The 21,354-nt window shown below is 36.4% G+C and overlaps 1 protein-coding gene and 1 pseudogene across 1 annotated transcript; both read left to right on the forward strand.

Annotated features, from left to right (window-relative positions):
* Positions 1 to 1,374: 1,374 nt before the first annotated feature.
* On the forward strand, positions 1,375 to 12,679 carry LOC124237256 (UDP-glucuronosyltransferase 2B31-like). Its single transcript, XM_046656717.1, has 6 exons — positions 1,375 to 2,104; positions 3,716 to 3,864; positions 6,348 to 6,479; positions 8,586 to 8,673; positions 9,267 to 9,486; positions 12,182 to 12,679. The coding sequence occupies exons 1-6, from the start codon at positions 1,384 to 1,386 to the stop codon at positions 12,456 to 12,458; spliced, it is 1,587 nt and encodes a 528-aa protein (XP_046512673.1). The 5' UTR covers positions 1,375 to 1,383; the 3' UTR covers positions 12,459 to 12,679.
* A 1,815-nt stretch (positions 12,680 to 14,494) lies between these two features.
* On the forward strand, positions 14,495 to 15,848 carry LOC124236962 (adenylyltransferase and sulfurtransferase MOCS3-like; annotated as a pseudogene).
* Positions 15,849 to 21,354: the final 5,506 nt, after the last annotated feature.

Genomic DNA, 21,354 nt, shown 5'->3' on the forward strand with positions numbered 1-21,354 from the left:
AAACATAGGTAAAACTTTGTGATATTGGATTTGGCAGTGATTTCTTTTATGACACCAAAGCAAAGCAAACAAATTACATATAGAGAAACTGGACTTCATCAAAACTTAAAACTTTTGTTCTATAAAGGACGCCTTCGAGAAAGGGAAAAGACAACCTGCATAATTGAAGACATATTTAGAAATCATATATCTCATAAGGGAATTATATCCAAAATATATTTTGAAAAGCTCTTATAATTGAATAATAAGAAGATGAATAGTCCAATTAAAAATTAACAAGGGTTCTGAACAGATATTTCTCCAGGAAAAATATACAAGTGTTGAACAAGGATATGCAAAGGTGTTTAACAATAAGATCAGAGAAAAGTAACTCAAACCACAACGAGATACAACTTCACTCCCACTAGTAGACCTATGACTAGACAAAATAACAAATGTTGGCAAGGATATGGAGAAATTCTAACCATTATATGTTGATAAGGGAAATGGAAAATGGTGCATTCACTTTGGAAAACGGTATGCCACATCCTCAAAGGTGAAACATACAGTTACCATATGAACCAGCAATTCTACTTCCAGCTATATAGGCAAGAGAAAGGAAAACGTGTCCACTCAAAACTTTCACGAAAATATTAATGACATTATTCATAATAGCCAGAAAATGCAAAAAAATGTTGATCAATTTATGAATGAGTAAACAACATATGGGATATTGATACTATGGAATATTATTTGCCAATGAAAAGGAATGAAGCCCTGACGTGTTACAACATGGATGACCCTTTAAAACGTTATGCTAAATGAAAGGAGTCAGTCAGAAAAGACCACATATTACAGGATTCCACTTATGGGAAATGTTCAGAATATGCAAATCTAAAGACAGAAGCTACAATGATGGTCGAATGTGGCTTGGGGGAGGCTGAGATTAGGGAGTTCCATCTAAAGGGTAACGGTTTATTTATAGATGAGGAAAATACTCTCCAACTGATTTTTGTGGTGGTTGCACAATTCTGTGAATATACTATGAACTATTGAATTGTATACTTTAAAGTTCAACAAGACTGCAGACACAATTGCATCTCACTTGCCACTGCTCTTGACAATCTTCCAAATACAGCGACTTACACATACAAGAGCATCACCTCTTAGCAGATAGTAACGCTTTTACTCATAAAACAGATATTAAACACACGTATACAAACAAAGTCATCTAACTTTGCTTTTTCCACTTGCTATCCAAATTCTCTGATTGTCCAGGTCATCTATTTACTTTGAGCTGTAGGAGTTATATTTTAACTTCTTGATTGATTTCTCCTTGAATATAAGCCTGAGCAATGGTACAAGGGATCAGCAATTTGAAAGGAAGCATTGCATTCCACCAACATGTCTCTGGAATGGATTTCACTTCTGCTGTTGCTACAACTGAGTTGTTACTTTAGCCCTGGGAGTGCTGGAAAGGTGCTGGTATGGCCTACAGAATACAGCCATTGGATCAATATGAAGACAATCCTGGATGAACTTGTCCAGAGAGGTCATGAAGTGAGTGTTCTAACATCTTCAGCTTCGATTCTCGTTGATCCCAACAAACCATCTGCTATTAAATTTGAGATTTATCCTGCATCTTATACAAAACATGAATATGAGGGTATTTTCAGAAAAATTATTGACGATTTGATACATCTGCCAAAAGAACCAGTTTGGGAACATTTTTCGCTAATGCAAGGAGTCATTTGGGATTACTCTGATTCTACTCTAAAGCTCTGTAAAGATGCAGTTTTGAACAAAAAACTTGTAAGAAAATTACAAGAATCAAAGTTTGATCTGGTTCTCGCAGATGCCGTTGGACCGTGTGGTGAGCTGCTGGCTGAGCTACTGAAAATACCTTTAATGTACAGTCTCCGCTTCGTTCCAGGCCATAAAATTGAAAAATATAGTGGAGGACTTCCATTCCCTCCATCCTATGTACCTGTTGTTATGTCAGAATTAAGTGATCAAATGACATTCATGGAGAGGGTAAAAAATATGTTATATGTGCTTTATTTTGAGTTTTGGTTCCAAACATTTAATGAGAAGAAGTGGGATCAATTTTACAGTGAAGTATTAGGTAAGTCATGATTTTTGGTGGTAGCTTGAAGTCCTAATTTTCCTAGCACCTTGGAAGGTGAGTTTGTATAAAGTCAGAGGAAATTGTCTTTTATAAGTGAAGTGTTGAAAGAAAAGTACAAAATGATCTCCCAAACTAACAAATATTATGGAAATGCTTAAATTATAGGGTCAATTAGAATGCCATAGTCCATTACTAGTACAGAACACTCCAGGAAATCATAAACTAAAAGTTAAAGCACTGAGGAGTTCATTAAGCAATTACATATCCATTCTTGTTTACTTGTTTGTGAGAGTCTTTATTTCATAGAGGAGTTTTCAGTCCAGAGCAATATTGAGTAGAGAATTCTCATATACACCTTGTTCCCGTAGATGCATTGCCTCCCCTGTTATCAACATCCCCTACAGGAGATGTTGGTACAGTTGATGAAATGATATTGACACACCATTATCACCTAAAGTCCATATTTTATATTAGGGTTCTATCTTGGTGTTGTACATTCTTTGATTTTGGACAAAATTATAATGTCATGTGTCCACCATTACAATATCATAATGTAGTTTCACGGCCCTAAAAATCCTCTTTGCTCTGCTTAATCATCCTAGATATCAATTTTACTACAAATTTTTTCATCTTTAATAAAAGTCATTAGAAATTTCACTAAATATCGATGAAAGGAGACAAAGATTGAGGAGTAACATATTTCTAGCATGACAGTGTATGGATCCATGAGGAAGTTATTTCCCATTATTTAGTTTAGATTCACTTAAAAAATAAACTATTTTGCCATATTACCTGAAGGAGTCCTTCACAATTGAAAGATATAATGACACTATCTCAGATACATGAACCTATAATTAGAGTTTCTAATGATTACACATTCCTTCCCCAAGTACTTACTAATCATCTATTTTCAAGGCTCAGAGTTTTGTCAAAAGGTGGACATACAAGTTACTAGTCCATATTTTTTAAAAACTATGTCTCTCCATTAAAGATCAAATGAGCCACAGTTAAGGGTGAGTACATCTATTTCCATACTTTACGCAAACTTTCCAGCTATTTTTTGCAAAGACATTTATTTAGTACACATATATTATCAAGCTCCTGACATGAACCAAATGCAGGAGCAGCTATACTTTCAAAAGCCTCACAGTTTACTTGGAAAACCCAGGATCGAGGAAACAGCTTGCTCAACTGTAGAAACTAGACTTAGTGCTCTAGGCAAATGCGTTCCATGGGTATGGCAGGGTGAGTTGATGGACCAGTTGAAATCACTGTTAACATTTGCATCAATTGCTTCTGCAGCTTTACAGAGTAAGCAAATGCATGTTTAATTCTTTAGTGGCTTAAGTTTAATAACTGTTCATAATTCTGAATGCACTGATGTGATGTTATAGATGACAGTCTCTTACACTTTGTTGTATATATATAAATAAAATATATAAAACATGTATATTGTATGTATACACACACACATTTGTGTTGTGAAACCACAGACACTTTTCAACATCTTTGGCTACGTCATTCCAAGCTCTTTTCAGAAAATTACCTGGTATATTCACATTACAAAACTCTCATTTCCTTAACTTTTGTTTGCTTTTTTCCCTTCAGGAAGACGCACTACATTAATTGAGTTAATGAGGAAAGCTGAAATGTGGCTTGTTCGAAACTATTGGGACTTTGAATTTCCTCACCCAGTCTTACCACATTTTGAATTTATTGGAGGATATCACTGCAAACCTGCCAAACCCCTGCCTAAGGTAACGTACTCTTGTTTGTGTGGTTGGTTTACTTTGCTTTTGCAATAGAAACGATTCTCTGATCTTAATTTAGAATGTTTGATTACAGTGAGAGTGATATGGGAAGCTGGGTAAAGTGACCTACTAATTAGAAACTCATATATTTCAATACCATTACAAGACTCTGCATTTCATTATCATCTCAGAATAAAGTATTATACCTGGAAGAGTTTAGGAATAGGGTCTGTTAAATTAAGACCCCATTATTCAACATATAAGACAGCATCAGTCACACATTCAAAGATATTCTTGTTTTTGTTTTTTGCTGGCTAAGATTTGCCCTGAACCAACATCTATGGCCAACCTTCCTCTGTTTGTATGTGGGCCGCTATGACAGCATGGTCACTGACAGACAAATGGTGTGGGTCCCTGCCCGGGAACCAGGCCTGGGCCACCAAAGTGGAGCATACCAAACTTAACCACTAGGCCACCAACGCTGGCCCTCAAAGAATATTCTTAAAGTGACTAGCATAGTCCAGAGCTATGTGCTGGATATGCAGAGAAGCAGTGTAGACACAATTTTCCCACATACACACCTCACATTCTACTTGGAAACATAGAATATAAGCATGTAACAAAAACTGTGTGGAAATTATTATACTACGGAAAGACCACAATGCTAAAAAATATCCAATAGGGATCATAGAACAATAATGATTATGATCATAAAGTATGCTCTTTATACTGGAAGGGTTGTGTCACTAATTTCCAGAGACAAGCGGACAAATAATGAATTTAAAACAGAATGACCACAAACAGGATGACTGCAGTTTTGACAAGATATCCAGAAACTTTTGGCTCTTCTACATTTGTTTCTTTGGTATAGTGAGCCATTAGGAATTATTCCAGTTCTGAAAGTAACATATTGATTTTAAATAGGCAAGAATGTGGGAAGACAAGTCAGAATAATTTTGAAACCATTCCAGGCAAGAGGGTGACCAGCTCTGTGCTGCAGAAAGCCTGCTGTATCTCTCCCACTGTGGGCCAGCTGCTCCCTGGGGGACTCAAGGAGGTGATAAGGGCCAATCACTGTCAGTTACACATAGCATATTCGACTAGGGCATCCTTTTTACAATATGATTTCAGGGCAAAAGCTATCATACATAAACAAACCAGAAATATGGTCACTCAAATAAGTAATATACATGTATATTTCTGGATTATAAATAGGAATCTTAGGGCTATTTCATGGAAACTCCAAACAGTAATATCAGACACATTTGTCTGATGAGTCTGAGATTACTCATCAGCAATTGTCCAGCCTTTAAAGAGTGATTTAGGGGGAGCTTGAGAAATACTGACAAAGGTTAAGGTGAAGTATAAATTATTACAGAGCTGAGAGGAAAAGATGTAAAGTCATCGCACTCATACAAAATTTTCATAGTGCTCATAGTCAGAGAAAGAAAATACTAACAACTAAACTAAAATAATTCTAGAGAAAATCTGCCTAGAACAAAACAAGTAACTTAGTAGAACTATAATGATAAAGAATCAAGAGTTAAGATTCTGTTCTGTAACCTGCTTACAAGAATATCTAACAGTAATTAATAACAGTATAAATGAAGAGGCTAGGTATTATATTGTCTAAGACCATTTCCTCTGCACTACTGTGTACTGGCTGTATTTCACTTCTTGCTTATACACACAAACGTATTTGCACAAATATACATAATAAAGGAAATTAATCTCATATCAATGGTACCATTCCAAAGGAATTGAGGGATTAGATCTATTATTAACAAACACTGAGGAAAACAGAATGGAGGTTCCCAGAAAAATTAAGCGTGGTATTACCGTAAGGTACAGCAATTCCACTTCTGGGCATTTATCAAATGCAATTGACATTAGGATCCCACTGAGATATATGCATAGCCGTCTGCATAGCAGCACTATTCACAAGAGCCAAAATGTGGAAGCACCCCAAGTATCCATCAACAGATGAATTAATAAACAAAATGTGGAATTTACACACAGTGGAATACAACTCAGCCTTAAAATTGAAGCAGATTCTAACACGGGCTACAACATGGCTGAATCTCAAGGACATTACTCTAAGTGAAATGCGGCACTCACGAAAGGACGAATACCACATAATTCACTTATATAATTTATCTATACTAGTCAAATTCATAGAAGCAGAAAGAATGACAGTTGCCAGGGAATTATTGTAAAATGGGTATAGTTTCAATTTGCAAGGTGAAGAGTTCTGGAGGTTGGTTACATAGTAATGAGAATGTACATACTACTGAAATGTACACTTAAGAAAGGTTAAGATGGCAAATTTGATATTATGTATATTTTACCACAATTAAAAATAAATAAGCACTACTATAGCAATTCCTGACAATAGGTGATTTTCTCTCCTTAGTTGTTTGTAGCAATCCTTTCAATAATGTCTACTGTGGTGATGCTCTTTTATGATGGAGCAAATTATTTCTTCACAGGAAATAGAAGAGTTTGCCCAGAGCTCTGGAGAAAATGGTATTGTGGTATTTAGTCTGGGGTCAATGGTCAGCAACATGACAGAAGAAAGAGCCAATGTGATTGCATCAGCCCTTGCCCAGATTCCACAAAAGGTAAGATACAGTAGTTTATAGTGGACAACTATTTAATGCATCTGTTAAATTTTGAAAAGGATCTGGTTACAGAAATTTCCTGCATGAAATGTAAACTACACTGTATTATGATAGATCCAATTTATCTCAAAAATGAGTTTCAAAGCCAAAGTATATTTGGCAGGTGCCAACAGTGCGTAGGGTGTTTTTGATTGACAATTTTGGCATTAACATTGAGATCAGATACAAATATATCTAACAGATGCAGCGTGAAGTTTGGGTATTATACTGATACTGCAAGCAGGTAAAGATATCATCAAATTCCACCCTGTCATTTGCTCCTTTCCCTTGCAGGATTCCCGAGGGCACTATACATGCTACAGATGTTCCCAGAAAACAGTTAGGGGCTGGCCCCATCATGTAGTGGTTAACTTCAGCACAATCCACTTCAGCATCCCAGGTCCACAGGTTCAGATCCCGGGCACAGACATACACTGCTCGTCAGCCATGCTGTGGCGGCAATCCACATGCAAAATGAAGGAAGATTGACACAGATGTCAGCTCAGGACAAATCTTCCTCAACAAAAAAAAAAAAAGGAAAGAAAGAAAGGAGGTAAATTTTAACACTAACATTAATCAAGAAATGATAACAGTCTGAAAGGCATCCTGAAGTTTAGGCTTGCCAGGTAATCCAGGCTTCTTTTACTTCCCCTCAGCTTCAGAATAGGCCTGTTCAACGTGCTTTTCAGGGAGCTATACAGAGAAAGGATGGTGAAGGCTCACCTACCTGCATTCAGGTACCTATTCAGCCACGATGATCTAGAGAGAAAAACAACAGGAAAAAAAAGGAAAGAGGAAAAACTGCCCTTGTGGACTGAGCCCTGCTAAAGTTTGTAGCAAGAAAACATAAAAGAAAGGGTGGAGGTGCGTCAGCCCCTAAGGTGACCCTGTCTTTTATAAAATGTGGACTTGCGAGGACTCTGTTTCTAATCCATCTGAATAATAATTCCTCTCGAATGAAGAAGCAGAAGTGAACACAGGAGAAGGGAATATAGGCGAAGGAGAAAGGAGTCAATTAGAAGCCAGGATAGCGTGGGAAACTTTCAGATGCCCCTTCTCCATAACATATGGTAGTTAATTATTTCTAATACATAGAACATACCTGGAGTCTCTGTGTATTTGGGAACCACTTTTTAGTTTCCTAACTGATGGTTTTATGCTTATCATCTATGCTAATTTGCTGAGAACCGAAGTTGCTCTAAGGTTCACATAGCACATAGGTGTTAACCACTGGTAATTTAGAATCTAGCTTATGAGGATTGCATGGGAATTGCAAAATCTGTAACTAATTTTCGTACTGGACTTGAAAATGGCTTGGCTATAAAAAACCATGTTAATCAATGCTGTCAATGCATTGTATCACATCATTAAATTTTCAAACCCAGCAATAATAATAATACTCTGGATTCACATAAAAAAATTACTTGAAATTTTTCTTGGGCGTAACAGGATTAATAGTAATTTAAAAGAAGCTAAACATACTTACCAAGCAGAAATTACTAATTATTAATAATAAATTGTTACTAATCAGAATTATTTTGTTCTCATAAATAGCTGTTTGCATACATTTCCATTTTTGTAAATCAAAAGATGTAAAATTCTAATGAAATAGCTTTTGGAACAAGTGGACATAAGTAAGTCACTTCTCCCAACACTCAAAAAGAAATAAGCAGGCTAATGCTAAATTTGGAAGCTGAGAACTAGTATAATACATAGTTAAATTAGCAGATGATTAGTAATTTGCAAATTTTTCCAGTGTAATTATAATGAATGCCTAAAAAATTTTTATGTGCTTGAATTGGTCATTGAAAATCTCATTTGTCTAACCCAGGTATGTAACATCATGATTGCATTCATACTTGATTGAATATAAAATAACTACATGAAATATGAGTGGTCCCCTTACATCAGTGTTAGTAGTTCTCATTACTTAGCTTCTCTTGTCCTCATTTCCTCATCTGTCAAAATGAACAGGTTTAACTAGAGGTCTCTTAATCTATTCAATTCTAACACGCTACATCTTAGAAGTTTGACTCATGGAATAAGGCATTTTCTTTACTCCAACAGGTTATATGGAGATTTGATGGCAAGAAACCAGATACCTTAGGGCCAAATACTCGGCTCTATAAGTGGATCCCCCAGAATGACCTTCTCGGTAAGACTCTGGAAAACAAACACTGAAATGAGAGTAACTCCAACCAGATGATAAGAGTTCAGCAGGAAAAAACTTTATTGAACATTTATCATTGGAAACCTCAAAAATAAAAATTAATTTTCTTGTATTTATTTTCCAGTCGTAGGGAGAAAGGATAAGCATAACCTTTCCTTCCACCGATTCCTGCACCACCACCATCAACTTCCTGCTGCCTTGACACGCTGCTTATCAGACTCAGTGACTTCACTATTTCATTAAGAGAATATATTCTGACATATCTCCGTCTCTTTTTTATTTCCCATCCATTCTTATTTTATCCAACATGTTCTCTTTCAATTTTGTCCACTTGGCATCTTGTATTCATTTTTAAAGTCTCAAGTAATACACCAATCTTCTATGTAGCCTTTACTAATCTCTCCAGCAGATTTAGGTGCTTTGTCCTCTGAGCTCTGAAAGACATTTTAATGTAGTTACATGTGTATAATAATCAGCTATCTAGAAAACAAGGCCTCTTTCAGTGTCTTATATTGCCCTACTCTCATTTTATCCTAAGACTTATACTTATTAGTGTGCTGAAATTCACCCAATCCTAGGTCATCCAAAAACCAAAGCCTTTATAACTCATGGTGGAGCCAACGGCATCTATGAGGCGATCTACCACGGGATTCCTATGGTGGGCATTCCTTTGTTTGCGGATCAACCTGATAATGTTGCTCACATGAAGACCAAGGGAGCAGCTGTTAGATTGGACTTCAGTTCAATGTCAAGTACAGATTTGCTCAATGCACTGAAGACAGTCATGCATGACCCATCGTAAGTATCATAATTTTTTTAATAGATTGTATTAACAGATAGGTTCTTCTGCCAATGACGAGTATGAATTTCACCCCATTTTCAAGAGGCTAATTATGAAATTATTAATATGATTTAACCATTCTTAAATCTCCTTTTATTTTCATGCAAACATTTATTTCAAACCTGTATTTTAACTCTATAGATTTAATAAGTAACCAACTGGGGCAACAATTTTCTCTTCAAATAATATAAAGTTACATAGGTAATTGTAAGAAGGACACATTTTTTAGAACACGATAGAACTTGAGAAGGAAAGAATGATGAACTAGTAGAAATATAAATTCTTTCAATTCAGTAGGTAACATCTCTGATATTGTAAATCTCTTTATATCAAAAATTGCTTTTTATTATTGTTTTAGCAGATTTTATAATGTGATATAATTTACATACTATAGAATTATAAAATTCAAATATATGTAGTATGTTTATAGAGCTATGAAACCATCACAATAATATAAATTTAGGATATTTTCATCACCACAAAAGAAATGTGACATGCCTTAGAAGTCACGACCTATTCCCCCCTGCCCAAGTAACCATTAATCAGCTTTCTGTCTCTACAGATTAGCCCTTCTAGACATTTCATACACATGGAATCATGCAATATATAGTCTTTTGCAACCGGCTTCTTTCACATAGCATAATATTTTTGACTTTCTTCCTTGTCGTAGCTTTGTATTGCTGAGTAATATTCTATGATAAGGACACAGCACATTTTACTTACCCATTTAACATTTCATGGATATTTTGGTTGTTCCACGTTTGGCTATTACGAATACTGCTATATATGCTTTTGTGTGAATATAGGTAAAGATGTCAGTACTTACAGTAAATCCAAGCACACTAAATCATTTAAAAACAAAATTGTCAGAATGGATTTTCAAAACTAACTATACATACTATTTACAAGAGATGCCTAAATAGAACAGTATAGGAAAATTGTAAGTACAAAGGTAGGAAATAGGAAAAGATCTATTTCAACAGTAACTTAGAAACATGTATAACTGTAATAAAATCAGACACAGTAGACCAGAAATACTACTAAAATAAAAAATACTTCATTTTGATAAATAGGTTAATTCTGCAAAAGAATACAAATTATTCATTTGTAGCACCTACTAATGAATCCTCCAAATAAATGAAGCAAAAGTAGACAAAAATAAAAATAAAACACACAAATCTGTAGTCATAATAGGATGTTTAAAGACTTTTTTCTATGATATAGAAAAAGATGACAAAATACATAAGTACATAAAAGGTTTGAGGAACTCAATTTTAAAATGTAAACTATTTGATATATCTATTATATTATACATATATAAGAATGATGAAAACACGTTTTTCAACAGCATATAGAATAATCAATGGAATTGACCACACATGCTGAGGCAAAACTAAGACTTCGAAAATTTTCAAATTTTAAACAGCATATTATCTGGCCAGATAAGAATTAAGTTAGAAATCATCAAAGAAAAAGAACTAAAAAGATTCTAAATTTTGAAAATTAAGCAATACATTTTTAAATAATTCAGAATCAATAAAGAAATTATAATCATACGTGCACCATCTTCTCTGCAATTCCCTTCTAGCAATTAGGCACAAAAGTATAGATATGTAAACCAAAACATATTTAAAACAATATTTACATCAGTATTAGTAGAAGTGGCCAAAATTTTATTAACAATCCACATGTCCATGGATCATTATGAAGAGATAACTTGTGGTAGTGTCAGACACTGGATACTATACAGCAATGGAATTCACCAGCAACTGCTACAGAAATGACAAAAATGAATGAATATTACTATCTTATTCCAATAAATGAACCAGAAAAATTAATCTATGTGGTTAAAATCATAATAACAGTTAATTTGTAGAAGAGATTAGTGACTAAAAAGTCCAAGAGAATGGGGGGCTTCCAGTAGCTTCTGGTATGCGATGCAAATATGTAGGTGGTAGGTTCATTTAATGTTCAATTCAGGATGATATTCTTGCTGATTATGAAATTTTGAGCTCTTCACTTAGGATATGTGCATTTTTCTTCTATATTTTTTACTTAAATTAAAGGTATATTTTACAAAATGTATTTAGAAATCTAGAAATCAAATAGAAGAAAAAAGAAAAATATAGAAGAAGTGCCTAGGGCTGCTATTAGGGTGGCCAGGAAGAGCCTGTCTGAGATGTGACACAGAAGCTCTTGCCTCCATCAGAAGCAGGAAGCAAGCCTTGGGGTGTTGCAGGGAAGAGTGCTCAAGGAGAGGGGCAGAGGGCACACAAAGTGCAAAGGTGCTGAGGTGGGAACACAGCTCAGTGACACAATTCCTCTTTAGAAACTTCAAGAGCATCATCCTAAAATTGCATTCATCATCTGACTTATAGTCCTTAGAATGGCTCCTATCATCTCCTCTGCAAGAAAGGATTTAACTTTCCCACCTGATCTTCATCTTCACTTTTTAAAATGTTAGTCATCAGAGAATTTCAACTTGAAAACTGAACTGTCTATGAAGACCAAAGTAAACATATACATCTTCTGCAATTCTATGGCACTTATTTTGAAACATATATATGGCGCTTCAAAAACCTTTAATGTGAATGATGTGCTTAAGCAAATTAACTTCCTTTCAATGCTGCTATCTTTGTGTTTCTCCTTTAGCTATAAAGAGAATGCTATGAAATTATCAAGAATTCAACATGACCAACCAATGAAGCCTCTAGATCGAGCAGTCTTCTGGATCGAGTTTGTCATGCGCCACAAAGGAGCCAAACACCTGAGGCCAGCCTCCCATGACCTCAACTGGTTCCAGTACCACTCTTTGGATGTGATTGGGTTCCTGCTGGCCTGTGTGGCAACCGCTGTATTTGTCATCTCAAAATGTCTGGTGTGTTGCTGGGAGTTTTCAAAAACAGAAAAGAAGGAAAAAAGGGAGTAGTTGTATTGGAGGCCTGAAGCTGGGATGCCTCACAGATGGGACTCCCCCAGTTAATTCCAGCAAGAAGTTGTGATGTAAAGATCCCTTCCTCTTAAGACAAAACAACCTCATAATTAACTTCTCAGATGAAAATTTGTTTTCAAGTGATTTACTGTCTGTTTAAGAGTTAGAAATACAGCATGCCAAAGAGAAGAAGCAAAAATTAAATAAAAATAAAACTATATGGGTATATTGACATTAATTATTCTAATGCAAAAGTTATACCATAAGAAAATTATTGAACTTAATTGTGTTTCAAACATTACACATGGACACAAGAGCATCAAGCAGTGTATTTGCAGGGCCGGCCAGGTGGCGCAGCAGTTAAGTGCACACGTTCCATTTTGGCGACCTGGGATCCGCCAGCCCGGATCCCGGGTGGGGACATGGCACTACCCATCAAGCCATGCTGTGGCAGGCGTCCCACATATAAAGTAGAGGAAGATGGGCATGGATGTTAGCTCAGGGCCAGTCTTCCTCAGAAAAAAAGAGGAGGATTGGCAGATGTTAGCTGAGGGCTGAGTTTCCTCAAAAACATAAAAGCAAGCAGAGTATTCACAATATCAATATTATTGTGCAAATACTCAGGCTATTTTCACTGGTGCAGATTTTGTTAATTTTATCTTTGGCTAAAGAAACTACTCAATAGTTAGAATTGCGTAAAATGATTCACCCTTCTATTTTCTTTAAGAGACGAATAATGCTGCTTGGCATTTACTGTGCATCCAGCCTCAGCATCACTCCTTGCCTAAAGACATGACAAGATGTTTGCCCTCATCCAGTTTAACACCCTGCCCAGTGGAATATATGTTGTTTTAGAAATATAACAACTGCTACCTGCTTCCTATTATACAACTGAGCTATTAGAAAGACTTTGGTTTCACTAGCTTATTCTCTTTACCTCACAGCCCTTTTAAAAGATTCACCTGGTTACCTTCACATTTGTTTTACCCTTTGATAGAGGATATAAGGTCCCAATTGAAGGTTTGATAATACAGAACCTGTACTCTAAACGAATTCTGGAATTTTCATTCTCTCCAAATGTATATGTACATATATCTATAGATATATTTATACATATATGTCCACTCTTAAAAACAAGGCACAACGTCACTCAGTTACTCACGAATATGGTGAACAATTCAATGGTTTGTTGAAGGCAGTTTGAAACAATGATTCTTATTCTATACAACCACACTAGATCAGTATGTCTCATTCCTTCTCTCTTTCCTCAGAAGCCTATTGTTTCAACCCTCTCATTAACCTAATATGGAAACATTAAATCCTTTGGCATGACAAAAAAAGAATACAATCACCAATTTCTTTTAGGCCTAGCCACACTATGACTGATCAGAATCAACAACAAGGCAAAGAATACAAAAATTATGCGAAGTTTTGAGAATATGTAAATCAAACCACAAGGATGCTCAAGGCCTTCCTGAAATATACACATCAGGGAATCACTTTAGGAACCAAGCGGACCATGAGACAGAAACATACCTATCTTTACGGGTCAGGAAGTCCATCATCAAGGTCTCACAACAAACATTCTCCAGCATCAGGCGTGAATTTATTTTAAAAACACACTAAAACTCTGAAGCTAGGAGATCTACAGGAAGAGTTCACCACAGGTGTTTCCATAGGACTCATCGAGATAATTGACACATTTTTATAGAAATTAAATAGTGCCATGGTAGATAAAATTATTAAATCATGCATATAGGCTTAATTAATTTTCCTCAAATTTGCCCTGTTTCATATGTAACAGATAAAGGGTGGTAAACATTGTACAGGGAGAAATATCAAAATCACAAACAGAAAGACAGTCCAATATGAAAATAGGTGGAGCATGTGAACAGGCAACTCACAGGAGTAAAACTGTCACTAACATAGAAAAGATGGCAAAAGGCACTGATTTTAGGAGACTGTAAATTCAGTCCCTAAATCATTTCCCCCCAAAAGATCAAACATAAGAATCTGAGAGGACAGAGGCCACCATGGCTCCCAGGGAGGAAGTCACGGCTTTGCAGGCTGAAACTGTGCAGCAAGAGGAGGAGCTGAGCTCCCTGAAGCATAGACTGAGGGCGGCTCTTCTGGTGGAGCAGGAGCCACAACAGCTGGTTGTGGTGTCACCCTGCCCCGGAAGGCCACTCTGCCCGGAGACAAGATTATACCCAGAGTCAGCAGAAAATCCTGCCTGCGCTTGCCGTGCCCGGACAGCTGTGCCTGCGGACAGCGTCCGTACTGTGGGCTGTGGTGGGCATGGTGGCAGCTGGTATAGCCGCCCTGGCCTTGTGGACCACGAGCTAGTAGAAATGAGCAACCTGGCCTGCCAAGTGCTGCATGCGGAGGCACTGACATGCCAGCCCAAGGTGTTTTTGGCCACAGCCTGGCTGCACTGCCTTGATTCGTCCCTGGGTTGCCTGCGCTACTCTCAGGCACTTACATCACCCTGGGCTCTGGACCTGGTCCACCGCTGTCACTTGGTAGCTAACCACTGAGACAGCGTGCCCACTCGCTACCTGGCTAACGATGCCTCTGTGCTGGCCAGCCGGCCCCTCGTGTTGACCAGCGCCCTGAGCTTCCAGGGCCAAAACACAGTCTACCACTTCGACGGCGACCCTGGCCTACGCAGCGTTCTCTCTAACCACTCCCAGCGGAGATGGAGATCAATCGCGCAGATGGAGGGGTGGTCGGTGTAGTAACTGGAATCCTGCGCTGCCTGCAGAGGCTGGAAGTGTTGAAGATCGCTACAGGTCTGGACCTGTGTTACAGTGGCAGTGGCAGCCTGCTGCCCTTTGATGCCTTCAGAGGACTTTCTGCTGTATTAGGCTGAGAAGCCGCAAGCCTCACTGTCCAGCTTGCAGAGAGCAGAACCACTGTCACTACCTGCAGGACTACCGGCTCCTGGCCACCAATACGTGCTGCCCAGTGCATTTGCTGAGCCCAGAAGAGGAGTGAGGTTTTCTCACTTATATTAAGCGAGCTCTAGATTCTGGATCACCCTACCTGTTCCTGGTCATCAGGCCTACAGGGATTTGAACATCAGGCCTCAAGTAGATGTGGACATCTATCATGTGTCTCATGCCCTACACATCTCTTAGAAATACTTGGAACAGAGGGATACAGAGAGCCTGAAACTGTTAAGAGAAACAATCCAGAAAGAGAAGCAGGGCACACAGAAGGGGCAGTTCTCCCCATTTATGTGATTTGCCCTCCAGGCAGTGACTCCCAGAAAGCCTTGAAGATCCTGCAGTCCTTGACTTCAGCCCAAGAGTTCATCTCTTTTACAGTCCAGGGTGTTGTGGGTGGCCTCATGCTAAAATGGATGGCACATTTCTGAAGTTCTAGGGGGTTGGTATAATCTCACCTTAGAAATGGGTGGATTGTCATATAAGGCACAATTTAGAGAGCTTTTTGATTGGGCAAGGTGGAAAAAAAGCAGGACAGGCAAATAATCTGCAGTTTAAAACACAAAATCCTGTCACTATCATTTTATCTCACATAGTCAACACCCAATCAGTGCTGAAAACACCAGGCAGTTCTCAGAAACAGTATTAAAGATACATTCATTTACTTTTTTTTTTTCAGTATTGTACAGAAGAGCTTGGAATTTTACATGATGTGTGAATACCTGACCTCCTTTTTACAAGGGGCTTTTTTATTGTAATTTTTTGGCTGATGTAGTTATGAATGTGTTATAATACTGTTTCTAAGAACTGTCTTCTGTTTTCAGTCCTTGAAAGGTGCCCTGAAAACGTGAGATGTCATGTAAGTGTCAGGATTTCGTGTTTTACTAGGAGTAGAATTGCCGGGTTACATGATAATAGTAGGTTTAACATGTGAGGACTGTCAGACTGTATTCCAAAGTGGTCGTACCATTTTATGTTCTTAGCAGCAACATATGAGATTTCTAATTTCTTCACTTCTTTTCCAAAACTTACCTGTTTCCACTTTTTTGATTTTAGCAATCCTAGTAGTTGCAAAGTGATAACTCTTTGTGGTTTTGAGTTACATTTCAGTGAGGCCTAATGATATTGAGCCCCTTTTCATTTGCTTATTGACAATTTTTATATCTTCCTTGGAGAGATGTGTATTCAGAATCTTTACCCACCTTTTAATTGAGTTGTTTTGTCTTTTTGTTGCTGAGCTGTAAGAGCTCCTTGTGTATTCATGACACATTCTCTTATCGGGTACATGATTTGCAAATGTATTCTCTAATTCTGTGGGTTGATTTTTCACGTTCTTGATAGTGTCCTTTGATGTACAAAAGCTTTTAATTTTCATGAGGTCTAATTATAACTATTTCTACTTTGGTTGCTTGTGCTTTTGTGTCATAGCCAAGAAACCGTTGTCAAAGGCAAGATCCAGGTTTACTCCTGCTGTCCGCTAACAGTTATATAATTTTGTCTCCTACATTTGGGTTTAGATTCATATCGAGTTAATTTTTGTAACTGAGGTAAGAATCCAACTTCATTTTTTCGCATTGGGTATGGATATCTGATATTCCCACAACCATATTTTAAAAGGCAATTGTTTCCCCATTGAATAGTTTTGGCATTCCTGTCAAAAATCAATTGACCATAAGGTGAAGGCATGTTTCTGTATTCTCACATCTGTTTCATTGATAGTGACATCTGTCCAAGGCAGTCTTGACTTTTGTGGACTTGAAGTAGGTTTTGAAGTCAGGAAGTATGAGTTCACGGACTTTGTTCTTCTTTTTCAAGATTGGCTTTTCTGTTCAGGACCCCTTGGTATTCCATATGAATTTCAAGGTTGATTTGTCCACTTTAGCAAAAAGGTCATTGGAATTTTGGCAGGGGTTGCATTGAATCTGTGGATTGTTTGGAGGTTATTGCAATTTTTACTATATTAAGTCTTCAGGTCTGTGGATATAGGATGTCTTTAAATTTATTTGTCTTCTTTTATTGCTTTCAGCAATATATTTAAGTTTTAGGATACAAAAATTGCACCACCATAGTTAAATTTAATCGTAAATATTTTATCATTTTAGAAGCTATTGTAAATAGAATTATGTTCTTTTTGCATTTTTCATTGCTAGTGTAGAGAAATACATGGACTTTTGTGCATTAATATCATATCTGGAAAATTTTCTGAATAACTTTATTAGCTGTAATACTTTTGTTTGTGGCTCCTTCAGGATTTTATATAGATTAGTCCTTATCATTTGTGAACAGAAATAGTTTTACTTCTTGTTTCCAATCTGGATGACTTTTATTTCTTTCTCTTGTCTAATTGCTCTGGCAAGAACTTCCAGTACAGTGTAGAGTAGAAGTGATGAAAGTAGACATCTTTTTTTCATTCCTCATCGTAAGGGGGAAGCGTTCAGTATTTTCTAATTAAGTATGATGTTAGCTATGGGCTCTCGTACATACCCTTATCATGTTGAAGAACTTGCCTCTAATTCTACTTTGTTGACTATTTTCACAATGACAGGATGTTGGATTTTGTTAAATGTTTTTCTATGTTTATTGAGATGACCATGTGGTTTTTTTCTCTTCATTTTCTTTATGTGGATTATTATATGCATTTTTTTATGTTGAACCACCCTTGCATTTCTGGGATAAATCCCATTTGAAAATGCTGTGTAATTTTTTATGTGCTGCTGGATTCAGTGGCTGGTATTTTGCTGAGGATTTTTCATTATATTCATTCATCTATCTTACTTAGAGAAAGGTCTATTTCAATCCTTTGCCAATTTTTAATTGGGTTATTTTTCTTCTCATTATTGGACTGTAAGAATATTTTACGGAGACAAGTGCATTATCAGACATTTGATTTGCACATATATTCTCTGATTCCGGGGGTTGATTTCTCACTGATTGGTGCGCTTTCAAGCAGAAAACATTTTAATTTTAATAAAATAAATCTTTAATAGTTAACTTTTTTCATATTCCAAAGGAAAATAGTGTGGAATGTGTAGTGCCTAGCATGGAGACCATCAATTCAGTTTTTATTACTACTATCAGCATTATTACTTGATAAGGAGGGTATCCCCTAGGAATATTTTAAATATGTATTATCAAGAAGAAAACAGTAGTACAATTGAATTTAAAAATACTTTTAAATGGGGCAAGAAAAAATAGAAAAAGAAATATAAAGCAGGTTGGACAAATAGATAAGAAAATGCAAGACAAGGTAGTAGATGGAAATGTAAAGATGCCACTACTTACAGCAAATCTAAACAGACTAAATCATTTAAACAAAGATTATCAGACTAGATTTCAAAAACTAACTATGTGTACTGTTTACAAAACAGGCTTACACAGAAGTATATAAGAAGATAGTTAGTATAAAGGAAGGAAGAGATCTATTCCAACAGTAACCATAGAAAGATGCTGTACCTGTACTACTATCAGACTCAGCAGACTAGGAGCACTAGTAAAAATAAAGATAAATACTTTATGATGGCAAATAGGTTACTCTTTCAAAAGAAGTCAAATTATTAATTGGTAACATCTACAGATAAATCCTCCAAATAAACAAAGTAAAAGTAGACAAAAAAAATTGAAAACAAACAAATCTATAGTCATAATAGGACATTTTTAAGGACGTTTCTCATTAACATAGAAGAAGATGACAAAATAATGAATAAATATGAAGAACACATTAAAAAAGTTATGAAGAACATATATGTAAAATGTAACCTATGTTATTTATATGACAATGATGAAAACACAATTTTAAATAGCATATAGAATTTTTAATGGAATTGACCATATGTGCTGTGGCATAAAACAAAATGCAGTACTTGAAAATTTTCATATCATATGGAGTATATTGTCTGGAATAGAAGTTTAGAAATTATCAAAAGAAAGATAACTAAAAAATCTCTAAATTTTGGAAATTAAGCAGTAACTTTCTAAATAATTCAGAGTCAACAAATAAATCATAAGCACACATGCAATTTCTCCTCAAATCCACTTCTAGGTATTATGCAACAGGCATGCATAAATATGTAAATTAAAAGACATATACAAGAATGCTTATGACAGCATTAGTAGTAATGGCCAGTAAATTAATAACAATCCAAATGTTCATCAATCAATAAATGAAGAGATAATTTCTGGTGTTGTCATGCAATCAAATATAATACAGCCAAGTAATCAATCAAAAACTGCTAAAAAAAAAAAAAAGACAAAAACAAATAAGTACATACTATAATTCCAATAGGTAAACAAGACAACTTAACTATGGTATTTAAACTTAAGGTATAGTTAATTCCGGAAAAGGAGTAGTGGAAGAGCCCAGGAAACTGGGGTGGTTCTATGTATCTGTGGAATCCTGTATCAATACCTGCAAGTTGGGACATTGGTGTGTGCATTTCAAAACAATTTTCCAGCTAATTTTGAAATTTTGAGCTGCTCATTTAGGATATATGCATTTTTCTTATGTATCTCGTACTTAAAAGGAATATTTTACAAAATGTACTGTATTTAGAAATTCCAAGGAATCAAATAGCACAAAAAGAAAAAATACAAAAATAAACCCCACAAAGAAATGTGGGGGATGCTATAATAGCATGGCCAGGAAAAGCCTCTCTGAGATGTTACTACCTCTACTGTAAGGAGGTGGAAGCAAGCCTTGAGGTGTTGCAGGGAAAAGTTGTCCAGGAGAGAGACAGAGAAGACTAAGTTTACAAAGATGAGGAGGTGAGAACACTTTAGGTAACTTCCAGAATGAGCTAGAAGGCCAGGGTACCTACAACAGGATCTGCATGGAATAAAATGATAATGAGGCTGCCAGGGATATGAACACATAGGATCCTGAAGGGCAACCACCAGATTTGGAATTTATTCTAAATGGGAGGAGAAGCCAGACAGAAATTTTGAGCAGAAAACTGTCGTAATTGGATGTCTATTTCAAAAGTGATTCTGGTTGGAGGAAGAAAAATAAAGAACATAACGTAGAAGAGAAGAGTAGAAGCACAGGGACTGGTGAGGAAGCAATTCACCCAGGATGATGCAATTCTTCTTTAAATATTTTGTAAGGACCATCCTACAACTGCATTTCCACCATCTCATATATACCTCTTACAATGTCTCATATCATTTCCTCTGCAAGAAAAGATTACATTATACCAACTTAACTTTACTTTCTAAAATATTTATCATTCATAAAATTCTAATTGAAAAGCCAAACCATCTATGAGGACCAAAATAAATATTTACTATTACTTCTGCAATTGTACAACATTGATTTTACAACATATGTATGACACATTTCAAATGCCTTACACAGGAATGATATGCATAGGTCATATAACTTCATTTCAGTTGTGCTATCTTTGTGTTTCTCCCTTGGATATACATAAAATGCTATGAAATTGTCAAAAATTCACCACAATCAGCCAGTGAAACCTGTACATCGAGCTGTCTTCTGGATCGAGTTGGTCATGCACCACAAAGGAGTCAAACACCTGCAACCAGCCTCCCACGACCTCACCTGGTTCCAGTACCATTCTTTGGATGTGATTGGGTTCCTGCTGGCCTGTGTAGCAACTGCTGTATTTGTGACCACAAAATGTTGTCTGTTTCGTTGCTGGAAGTTTGCTAAAACAGGAAAGAAGGAAAAAGGGAGTAGTTATAGCTGAGGCCTGAAGCTACAATGCCTCATAGATAGGAGTCCTCAAATTTATTCCAGAAAGACTATATGATGTAAGCGTTCCTTCCTCTTGAGACAAAATAACGTTTCACAATTTCCCTTCTCAGATCAAAATTTGTATTCAAGGAATTTACTTTCTCTTTAAGAGTTAGAAGTATGTCATTCAAAGAGAAAAAGTCTTGGGAAAAAAGTTAATTAGGAATAAAAGTGTATGAGTACATACTGAAATTTA

This window comes from Equus quagga, chromosome 3 (genome assembly GCF_021613505.1).
Source record: "Equus quagga isolate Etosha38 chromosome 3, UCLA_HA_Equagga_1.0, whole genome shotgun sequence".
NCBI classification, from domain to species: Eukaryota; Metazoa; Chordata; class Mammalia; order Perissodactyla; family Equidae; genus Equus; species Equus quagga.